This window comes from Perca flavescens, chromosome 21, assembly GCF_004354835.1.
Source record: "Perca flavescens isolate YP-PL-M2 chromosome 21, PFLA_1.0, whole genome shotgun sequence".
NCBI classification, from domain to species: Eukaryota; Metazoa; Chordata; class Actinopteri; order Perciformes; family Percidae; genus Perca; species Perca flavescens.
Window position 1 is genome coordinate 24,971,923 of NC_041351.1, and position 12,363 is coordinate 24,984,285.

The 12,363-nt window shown below is 42.2% G+C and overlaps 1 protein-coding gene across 1 annotated transcript; it reads left to right on the forward strand.

Moving 5' to 3' along the window:
• Positions 1 to 3,297: 3,297 nt before the first annotated feature.
• On the forward strand, positions 3,298 to 9,585 carry LOC114547713 (protein NYNRIN-like). Its single transcript, XM_028567056.1, has 2 exons — positions 3,298 to 4,327; positions 9,314 to 9,585. Exons 1-2 carry the CDS (start codon positions 3,298 to 3,300, stop codon positions 9,568 to 9,570), a joined length of 1,287 nt encoding a protein of 428 aa, XP_028422857.1. The 3' UTR covers positions 9,571 to 9,585.
• The last annotated feature ends 2,778 nt before the right edge of the window (positions 9,586 to 12,363 follow it).

Below are 12,363 nucleotides of genomic sequence, written 5' to 3' on the forward strand. Positions count from 1 at the left end.
ATGGGAAACGAAATTTGCAAATGCAACTGGACCCATAGTGGGAGAAATGACTCATAAATATGGACCGGATTGTTTGCGGTGTCTATCTTATTGGTCAAAAAACATTGGCTTTCCGCCAAATGGTTTCCTGAGTGTAGCGAAGCTGAGGATGCTAAAATTAGATCTACAGACAGAGGAGGAAAAATTGAAGGGGAAGAAAACAATTAAAACAGAGGTCTTAGAACGAATTGAGGATAACAAGGCATGTTTTAATGTGTGGATGAAAGAAGCTGATAACAGAGAGAGGAAGCAGTTACAGAAACAGATGACACTGTTGAGCATGACTGATACTAACAAAACAGAGAAAAAAGAAAAAGAGATGAACAATGTCACTGACACATTTTCTCCTCTCTATCCGAGTTTGAAAACCGTGGATCTGGTCTCGGACATCCCACCCCTGTTCCCAATCCCCGCCGCACGAAAGAGAAGAGAGCAGCCACGGGACCGACAACCCGACAGACGAGAGGCGATTTGGCACGGGAACAACTCATCTCACTCCGCCGCACTAATGCAGCCGCGACCGCTGGATTGCCAGTATTCCAAGGCCTCACAGAGGAAACTGATGAGGACGGAGATGAAGCTGATGCATTTCCGATGATTCAAGTCCCTACACAAGGAGGGGGAATAGGTCTGGTGTATAGGGCATGGACTGAATTGGACATTAGACAAGCGACAAGCCACCTTCCCCCGTGCAAAAACTCTGGTGCACAATTTAACATGGCCCTTCAGGCATTCATTGAGACTTTTCTGCCCACTGTTCCAGAAATACGACGTCTTCTGATGATAAACCTGGGGCCTATGGACTATGCAAAGATCCGACACCTTCTCCCCAAAGACCTAACCGATGATCCAATCCTCCACCATCCAAATCTCGCAAATAGAGCAAATGATGGCTACAATGACCTGCTGGAGGAGCTCTTCACTGGCATAGAAACCGTGTTTCCAGACAGAATCGACATGACACGTGTGGCAAACACCAAGCAGCATAGAGGCGAGACGGTGGAGGACTTAAAGCACCGATTGTCTGAGACTTTTGATAGACACAGCGGCATCGCTCGCACAACTGCTGCCGGAGCAGTGGTTGAACTTTGGGAAGCTCATTTCAAAAACGTGTTTTTGAATGGGCTGCTCCCTGACATTAGAGCTGAAGTGGACAAAACCTGCATTGGACTGCCCGATTCAGCCCTGACGGAGATTGTTAGACATGCTAAGCATGCTGAGAAAATCCTGACCAGCACAAGAGAAAAGACGGAGAAGAAAAGACAACAGAACAGTGAAGCTGCACAGTTTACCCTCATCAAAACTGTGGCAGCAATGTCTCAAGAAAGAAGGAGTGCGGCCAGAGGAAAAAGCAAAGGGAGAGGAAGAGGAAAAGGCAGAGGAAACAGAGGCAGGAGCCGGGACAACACACGGGTAGTGGACAAAGACACTTGCTACAACTGTGGCGAGAAAGGGCATTGGGCCTACGAATGTCCCCACCCCAAGAAGGACACGTCTAAGGGACGGCGCAACGACCCTCAGCAGTTTGCAGATTGACAGGCGGTGGGGGATGGAAAGAGTGGTGGAATGGACGGACTGGATGACACGAGTGCGCCTGTTAAGGAGGGTAACATGCACACACACAAAGATACACATGCTTGCAATGAAGACATGCTTTCCTGCATACCACAAACACCTACACCACCCCCAAACAATAGGCAAAACATATTAGATGCAATACAGCATATAGAACAGAAGGAATTAGCAGAGAAAATGCCTACTTATGCTATGTATTCATCAGATGTGTATAAAAAACTGCCTACAACAGTGTTGACAATACAGGGGAGGGAAATAGAATTCTTGGTTGATTCAGGGGCTACAAATTCGGTTTTGAAAAAATCATTGTTTCCTAAACAAAAACTTTCTGGTAGAGTAATTCTTTCTAGAAGTGCAAGTGGTATGGTGTTGCCAGAAAAATGTACTGCTCCAATGACTTGTGTGCACACAGATCCTACAGATCCAGACCCAGATAGAAGAGCAAAATGCACATTTTTGCTCTCACCTGTGTGCCCGGTAAATTTATTAGGCAGAGATTTGATGTGTGTTTTTGGTATAGGGGTAATTCCTATCCCCACTGGCCTCAGGGTTGTGCGTTTTGATAAAAATCATCTTTTTCCTGACATGTTTTTGTTAAAATCAAAAAGCACACACTCTTTCACATTTCTATGGGACATTAACCTTCGTCAGGCTATCGATCTCCTGACAGAAGCACAACAACTAGTATCACCTTTAGCAGTGCTGAGAACACCACAACAAATGCATTGCATCTCTCATGTCTCCCCAACTCCAGACGAAGAATATGTTGACAAATTCCTTGACCAGTCCAAGGAGGAGCTAGAGTTGTCTTACGTCGACTGGCACACGCACACGTGCGCAGTGACGGTAGCCTTGACTGATAAACAGAAAAAGTTTTTCAGAATTTCTAACTCTGTAGCTCACATTCCTCTATCTTTGTCTCCCACAGACCAGGAGACAGACCCAGGACACTTTGTCATGACCTGTGAGAAACTGACTGACTGGACTGACACGGCTGATGACTGTATTTCATATTCTCCCTTAACAGGAAATTATAGAAAACTTTTATCATGGCGCGTGCCTTGTATCCGCAGTATCTATATATTGAGTGAAACTGCACCTACAACTGACACATTTTTGCACGGTAAAAATGACATTTTACCTATTGACGTCTCACCACTTTTAGCTAAAGTGCCAACACACCTTTGGGCGACACATAAATATGACGTGGGGTTGATAAAAAACTGTCAACCTGTCGTCATAATACCACGTTCGGACTACAGACCACAGAAACATCAGTATCCGTTAAAACAGGAAGCTATTAATGGAATCCGACCCGTTTTTAACTCCTTATTGGCTACAGGAGTTATAATTCCGTGCCCAGATTCTCCTGTAAGAACACCGATTTTTCCGGTAAAGAAAATACGTTTGATTGAAAACCATACACTTTCACAAGCCTTTGTCAGGGATACAGTGAATCTCCGACCATCTACAATGACGCACTGCGCGACAGCCTAGAGAGCTTCACACCAAACCTAGGTTCAAGTCTGCTGCAGTACGTAGACGACATTTTGATTGGAAGCTCAACACAAGAGTTGTGTGAGCAAGACACGATTGCGCTATTGTGTCATCTTGCAACTGAGGGACACAAAGCCAGTCTTAAAAAATTGCAATTTGTAAAACAAGAGGTCCACTTCCTGGGACATGACATTTCTGGGTCAGGGAAAACCTTGTCTCCTTCGCGGATTGAGGCAATTGTTTCCCTACCAACCGTTGACAAAAAAACAAATGATGTCATTTTTAGGAATGTGTTCCTACTGTCGTGTTTTCATCCCAAATTACGCGGAACTTGTTCAACCTTTAGGGGACGTGATACACGGTAAGGGGCTGACTGCACACAATTTGATAACCTGGACTGTTGAGGCTGAGCAGGCCTTTGTAGATCTTAAAAAGGCCTTTCAAAGTCCTCCAACCTTAGGTTTGCCTAACCCAAATCTTAATTTCACTCAGACAGTGGATGAATGCGTAGGATGCATGACGTCTGTTTTCCTGCAGCCGCATGGAGACAGGTTAAGACCAGTGGCCTATTTCTCTGCAAAACTCGATCCAGTTGCAGCAGGCCTTCCGATTTGTCTCAGGGCTGTAGCAGCATCTGAAAGGGCCTTGGCGGCATCACGTGACATAGTAGGATATGCTCCACTCACACTGCTAGTCCCACATGCTGTCTCTTTGATCCTACTTGAACAAAAGGCTTCACATTTATCTGCAGCACAATACCTACATTATCACACAGTACTTCTTGACATGCCTAACGTAACAGTTAAACGTTGTACTGTGCTTAACCCTGCTTCTCTTATGTCTACATCAGAGGAGGGAGAACCGCATGACTGTTTGGCAGAGCTGTTGCAAACATGCACACCTCTCCCAGATCTTTCGGATACTCCCTTCGAGAATCCAGACCTCATTTTGTATGTAGATAGGACAGCCTCGCGCTGCCCACAAACAGGACAGGGACAGGTAGGCTTTGCTGTAGTTTCTGACACTGAAACTATGATTGCTAAATCTCTCCCAAACCATTTGTCTGCACAGGCTGCTGAGCTCATTGCCCTCACGGAAGCATGTAAGTTGGCTGATGGCTCATCTGTTACCATCTTCACGGATTCAAGGTATGCTTTTGGAGTGGTGCACGACTTTGGTGCACTGTGGAAACACCGACAATTTCTGAAATCTGACGGTAAGCCCATTTTACATCATCATTTGATCAACGATCTTTTGACTGCTTTTCTACTACCAACAAGGGTAGCTGTATGTAAATGCACTGCACACACAGGGTCGCAAGATGCTGTCTCTAGGGGTAACAGTCGTGCTGATATAGCTGCCAAAGCAGCTGCACGCCTGCCCCTCACACTTGACACCTTAGCTCTCACTGCAGAGGATCACTTCTCCCTTCCAAAGTCTGTGATTGCTATGCAGACACATGCTACACCACAAGAAAGACAACAGTGGAAAACAGTAGGGTGCACCTTTAACACTGGCATCTGGCTAGGGCCAGATTCTAAACCATGTCTCCCAAAACACTTTTTCCCACATTTTGCTAAGTTGACACATGGGTTAGACCATATTTCAAAAGGGGGAATGGTGGTAGCTATCATGCAGACATGGTTTACAAAGGGGTACATTTGCAGAAAATTTTTGTAAAGCTTGCATAATATGCGCACAACACAACATTGGCAGAGGAGTGAAAGTAACACCATTTGAACATCTGATGATGGATTTTGTTGAGCTAACACCGTCAGAGGGGAAAAAACATTGCCTCGTTATGGTTGATATGTTCTCTAAATGGGTGGAGGTGTTTCCGGCCAAAAGACAGACAGCTTCAGTGGTGGCAAAGGCTCTGATGACTGAAATCATTCCCAGATGGGGAATACCTAGCCTTTTGTCTAGCGACAATGGAGCTCATTTTGTAAACTCAGCGATAACACAGATAAGCTTGTTTATCGGGATAAACATCAAGACGCATTGTATTTATCATCCGCAGTCCGCGGGCTTAGTGGAACGCATTAACGGGACGTTAAAAGCAAAACTAGCTAAATGCTGTGCAGACACAGGCCTTCCTAGGACAAAGGCGCTTCCTTTGGTCCTAATGTATATGCGAATGCGTACACAATCTCGTTCCAATCTCAGTCCGTATGAGATTCTGTTTGCCAGGCCTCCTTATGTAAGGACAGAAATGCCAAAGGCGGCAATTCCCTCAACAGCTCTATGTGAACATGCAACACAGTCTCACTCCCTACTCGTCAAATGTATGACGCATGGTCAAGGACCCTGGCGTCAAGTTTCAACGAAATAGGGGTACCCTTGGCGTTATTTTTCGACGAGGGGGTCCGTCAGATAGACATTCATGTTATTCCCTCACCGTCGGATATCGACGAAAGAAAAAACACGCCCCCCGCCCCTTTACTCGAAATCTGTGACAGTTATTGGTATTTTTAGCCCAATAACCGCTGTTTTAATCAACATTATTCACGAGATAGTATCATGGTTTATATGTATTTCTTTTTATGTTATTATTTCGGTATATTTCGGCCAGGGAAACTGGATTGCTTTTTTGTTGATTTATATTTTTTAAACTATAATGCTACATCTATCAATATTTATTTAGATGTTATCATGGTATTCATTTCTTTACTTTAATAATATTATTTCGGTCTTATTACCGGTGAAATATAACAGTATATGCTGTAATACAGAACATTACGATATGATCCGAGCAGGAAGCATTCAAAGCCGATAGGCCTATCCCACAATGCAATGCGGCCATTCATTTCAAAGAATCGGGCAGCGATCAGCTGGTCTTTAACGCCAGGATCGCTTCAATATACATATATACAGTCAGTGATTGTGTCACCAGCAACAACACGTTGCTCAGTTTTGTTCCAGTAAGTTATGAACCATAATAACGTTTAAACGAAACCGTGGAAAACTCCGGAAGTGACATAGTACGTCCCGCTCGGCGGATACGAAGATAAAAATATATAGGCCTAACATTCGTAATATTAATGTTTTTTTCTAATGTTGTATTTGAGGAGTTAAACAATAAAGATAGTTATAATATTAAAATACAGTTTCATGTATTTGTCTACGTTTAAACGAATCCGCGGAAGTGACGTGGAAATTCCACATCTCGTCTGTGAAAGAATGTTCCACGTTGTACGTGAGAATTTACACAATAAAATACTAATAATGAAAAAATTGTGTTTTATATTTAGCACTTTGATTTGCCTTATATATACTATATAAAAAACCTACAGTTGAGTGTTTAGAAATACAGCCTAATGGCTTGTTTGACTAATTTGCATTTGTTTTGAATTGTACTGTTGTGAAAAACAATAAACTATATACAAAGAGAAGCATTTTTTATTTTATTTTCCATACATAGTTATTTAAAAACGCAAATTCTCTAATTTTGCAGTTGATGAATATTAATAGCAAAGACTAAAGGGGTAAAACATGAGTATATTTATGTGTGGGACTTAGTGATTTAAAATCACACTGCATTATAGTTGTTTTAAATAAATTACTTTTTTTGAAATATCAATTTATGGTAGGCCTAACATATTCATTATTATATTCAGAAGATGATCCTCATATCAATCACCGTGGTTACAGCTTGTAGCCATCCTAACCTTTGTAGCCTTTATTGAGACTACCTGTTCAAAATTAAGAAGGGACTAGTTTTAAGAAGCATTTTCAGGAAATTAAAAGGATAAGCAGATTGTTACCGAGGTTTTTGTTCACTGAGTAAGATGTATATAGCTTTGTTTGGGTATGTATACATATACAACATTTGTATATATATGGCATTTTTGGCACACTTCTACCTCAGCACTACTGCACAAAGACAAAACTCACACATCTCATTCAACCATTTCACAAGCTGAGAAAAGGGTTCCCAACCTTTTTTCCTTGGTGCCCCCCCCCCTACTCATGTCTAAGAAAAGCTGACCCCCCCCCCTTTGAAACTGAAGTTGAGGTAACTCTCGAGATAGAGCTGGGTCAGAGGATATCAGAGGTCATAAATGATGAACCAATCCATCGGCTCTGCTCCTATAGGCCCAATGGTGTTCATATGGACAACATGCACCTTTGGCTGGAAGGCCCGTGTTGAAAGTGTGTGTTATCATTTAGAGCAGACACCCACGGTGAATCAGATGGTTTATGTTATACAAGGCTGCATTACAGAGAATTTTATTATGACTCTCATGAAGGTTGTGTAGAGGAATAGAAACCAGTCTCTCAAGGCAAGCACACAGAATATGGTCTGCTCTATCTTTATTCTCCATGCCAAGTATGAGCTCTTATCCTCTGGCAGAAGATATGGGTAAACTTAACATTTCTAAACTATAAAAACATTGATGATGATATAGGCCTAATTCGGACCTACCTCAATTAAAACTTTAAACAATGTTGCTTGAGATTGAGGGTGTGCAATAGCTTCATGATAGAAGCATGGTTGTGTTTCTCTTGTCACTGTTTGTGAAAGATGAGCAATAGATTGTTGCTGTGTGATGTGCTTCAGTCTAGACTATATCACTTAGTTCATGTTGTTTTTTATTTTAAGTATGTCAGCTGTATGATAAAACAATATGTCAAGTGTTATTTGTGAAGCATTTGAACTCAAGGCAAATATCCCTCTGGGGACAATAAAGTATCTCCTGCTAAGTGGTCTCCATGATGTGTAAAAATTAAAACGTTGTTGTAGGACTATAGCAAACACATCATTGGAAAGGTCTCAACCTGGAGAGGAACATATGTCAGTCTGAAGAGGATACATTACTCCTGCTTTGAAATATTGACCTCTGAACCTTGAACCCAGTACATGTATGAAAGCCTGTCATTTAGCAACAGAAGGTTCTACACACATAAAACCAGCTGTTATAGAAAGCTCTGGACCTCAGCTGTCATGTAGATATGGTCACCAAATTACCTACTGTAAGCACTGTCAAATATGGTAATAAGCTATTTTCCCCTATTTAACGATTCAATTTTTAAAATCTGATGACACCAGTGTGTTCTCCATCCCAAAAAACCCCAGGGTGTATCCAAAATTATACACTGCCAACTTCTACTTATGAGAAATATACCAATATACTTTAAAACTACAACTCCCATAAGAAACGCCACAGAATCTGTTACAAAGCTTGAGCACTTGTAGTTCTTCCGGGGTGGGTGGGGGGACTCGTTCGGCTCCTCTTTCTGCTGTCTGCCGTAAAATGGCTTGATTCCATTTCAGATTGATGCCGCCCGCCGGCCGGCCGAGCACACAATATATGAGACAAATACATGAAACTGTATTTTATTATTATAACTATCTTTATTGTTTAACTCCTCAAATACAACGTTAGAAAAAAACATCAATATTACAAATATTATATATTTTTATCTTCGTATCCGCTGAGCGGGACGTACTACGTCACTTACTGGACTTAACTTACTGGAACAAAACTGAGCAACGTGTTGTTGCTGGTGAAACAAACACTGACTGTATATATGTATATTGAAGCGATCCTGGCGTTAAAGACCAGCTGATCGCTGCCCGATTCTTTGAAATGAATGGCCGCATTGCATTGGGGCATAGGCCTATCGGCTTTGAATGCTTCCTGCTCGGATCATATCGTAATGTTCTGTATTACAGCATATATACTGTAATATTTCACCGGTAATAAGACCGAAATAATATTATTAAAGTAAAGAAATGAATACCATGATAACATCTAAATAAATGTTGATAGATGTAGCATTATAGTTTAAAAAATATAAATCAACAAAAAAGCAATCCAGCTTACCTGGCCGAAATATACCGAAATAATAACATAAAAAGAAATACATATAAACCATGATTATATCTCGTGAATTATGTTGATTAAAACAGCGGTTATTGGGCTAAAAATACCAATAACTGTCACAGATTTCGAGTAAAGGGGCGGGGGGCGTGTTTTTTTCTTTCGTCGATATCCGACGGTGAGGGAATAACATGAATGTCTATCTGACGGACCCCCTCGTCGAAAAATAACGCCAAGGGTACCCCTATTTCGTTGAAACTTGACGCCAGGGTCCTTGACCATGCGTCATACATTTGACGAGTAGGGAGTGAGACTGTGTTGGAACATGACATGTTGAAATACTGCACCCAACTTTCTTCTGCTCTTTCTGACATAAGATAACAGGTTTCAGCAGGTCTGCCTAAACCAGCTGAGGGACCACTGCATAAGCTCCGGTCAAAAGCTTCAGGAGGAAGAACTGGCAGTCCAGCAATGGGAAGGACCCTTCCAGATCCTCCTGGTCACTCACACAGCAGTCAAGGTCGCAGAACGATCCACGTGGGTGCACGCAACACACTGCAAACAGGTTCCGGACCCAGGAGAGGTGCCAGGTTCGCTAACACCTGCAACAAGTGACGAGCAGGTTCCCTGCTGAGTCACCTACAAGGGAAACTGATTCAGAGACCAGCCTGACAGACGGCGTTCTGTGCTATCTCTGAAATCAATCGGGGGAAAACTGGAGTTTTTCTCATTGATTTGCAACACACTGAAAGGAGGAGAGAAAGTGTGACCAACACACTGATATTGTACCTTTGACACAGCACATTCCTGAAAAACACTCATTCTGTTGAGCTCTGACACTCACAGCACATTCCTTGTTTTCCTTACACTGAGGAACTGTTGACATTCCTCTGTGACACAGAGCAGTGTGCTCAGGCACACACACACACACACAAAGGAGCAGAGTGCTGTGATATGCACACAATGGAGCAGCACGAGAAACTACTGAAATGGTACCCTCCAAGGAGATTCGGGGGGTCCAAATTTGTACTGGGTTTAGTCTTCATTACTGCATTTGTGATCTTTGCATTCATAATGTTAGAAAAATATGATAAACCGCTGACTGAAATAACCATTTTTTCCAACACCACTTCTCCCAATGACACAGACACACCCAGATACACTAGGAACACTAGTGAGGAACATGGGAGGGGAAAGCGAGTGACGCGTTCCACAGTTTCTGCGTCTAGGAGTAGATGGCGTTCAGAGTACAACAGGTATCACAGAGCTAATGTTACTATCATGGTCAACACTACATCCACTCTTATGCTTCAGCCCTGTGACTATGTGTGGTGCGGGGAGAAAGGAGCATCAATAGGAGAGAGAGAGGTATATGTATGTTACATTGCAGTGATAATGGATTTAGGATACTACAGAGAAGGAGGACCCATATGTTCCTCATGGAAGCAGGCTGTTTGGGTTACGGGTGATGTAGGTTGGGGCTATGAAGTTCCTAACGACCACGCAAACCTAACCAATAGATTGTCAATAAAGAAAGTAAACTATTCCTCAACAGGCATCTTGTTAACATTGACCAATGCTCAGTATTCCGACCAAGGTTACTTCGTTGTGTGTATTATGACCTTAGGGAGGCTTCCCTGCGGATCTTTCTACCTTGAAGTAATTTCACCTCACACATTTGACACAGAATCAACACATTTGACGCAGACTTTTGAAAGTTTATCTAACAGATGGGGATCTTCTGATGAGAATGATGCATTCTCCACTAATGCATGGCTTGGCCTGGTTAAGAAGTTCACACGTGATGTAGGGTATAATGACTCTTGTTATGTGTGTTCACTATTTCCACACTCTCAGAAGCAGGCTACCCCAGTAAAACCACACACATTGAATCTCAGAAGTTGTCTGTGCTCTGACAGCACTCAAGGATGTTAGAGAGGAGGGGGGTCAGTTCTATTCGGCTTCTATTCAACCTTCACCTTGTGGAGGTTTTGCGAATCGCACTGTGCGTGCTCCGAATGGTACTATCTTCACAACTAAAAATGGAAAAGCATCTGATAGTATAGGACAGTTTCACCATAGCCTTATGAAGAATTTGACGCATGCCTTATGCTTTGAACGACCTCGTCGCATGGGTTCTCAGTATTTGGGGGTAACCACGGGTTGTCAGCAGACTTTGAATTGTACGTGTGCAACAGGGAAATTAAACATTAGTGCATGCTTACACTCCACACCGGGGTATCTTAGTGCTTCAGTACTGATACCATCTTTGACTCACACCATGCGTTGGCCTGATGATTCTGGCGCAGGGTCTCTAGGGGATTATGTTTGGCTTTGTGGAGATCATTGGTATCAGATTTTGACTCCACGATGGGCAGGAAGATGTAGTATGATATATTTGACACCTGCCATTACAGTTATGACTTCCCTTGTGCATACAACTCACCACTATCCCATGTACGTGCCCACATCTGATGTTTCTACTAGAGAAAAGAGAGAGGTTACCAGCCCAGGAACTAAATTTGCAGCAGGATTCTTTCCTTGGTATGGCACAGTGAAAAATGCACATAATATTGATCAGGTTCAGGAAAGTCTTGAGAATTTGACTGCTATGATGATTTCAGGGTTTGGAGAATTTCCTCCTGTTATGCGAGCTATGAGAAACATGCTAATGCAGCATCAGATGGGATTGGACCTATTGCTAGCAGCACAGGGGGGCCTTTGTCACATCATAGGCACACACTGCTGCACATTCATCCCAGACATTTCAGGAAACATCACTGACACCATTCACCACTTGAACCTACTTTTGACTAATCTCAAAGCACAGGACGTCCCAGAACACTATGCAGGATGGGACTGGTGGGCCTGGGTTTTTCAAGGGGGATGGAAAGCTTGGTTAGCTAGATTTGTTGCTCCACTAATAACTTTGATGTTTGGTTTCCTGATCTGTGTATGCTGCATAATCCCACTAGTCAAGAAAATGATTTCCTCCATCTTCATGTTAAATATGATACAGTATCAGGCACTTCAGAATACTGAGTCCTCTGACTTGTTTCGTATGTCCAGGTCCTGGACATCGTTTCTGATATTGTGTAAGACTGATTAAAATTTTGTTTTAATGATTTTTACTTAGACGTGAAAGCTTGCTACTATTAAAAAAGGTTTTTTTTTGTACCTCTTTCAAAAAACAGCATTTCAGCAATAGACAATTATATCCATAAGTTTGATTATGTGATTAATGATTTAATAAGGTTTGAATCTTTAAGGGTAAAATTTATTTTTTTGTGATTATTTTGTAATCAAAAGGGTGGACTGTGGTGGCAAATTTTATTTTAACCATTTGTTTAATGATATTGACAATTTGTTTAAAGATTCTTTTATACCTCCACATAATCCTGTTTCTTCCTGTAGACTTAAAGGCACC

Coding starts and splice junctions, on each gene's coding strand:
- LOC114547713 (XM_028567056.1), top strand. CDS start 3,298: ATGACATTTCTGGGTCAGGGAAAACCTTGTCTCCTTCGCGGATTGAGG. Junction 4,328..9,313: donor ACAATTTCTGAAATCTGACG/GTAAGCCCATTT, acceptor TTCTGACATAAG/ATAACAGGTTTCAGCAGGTC.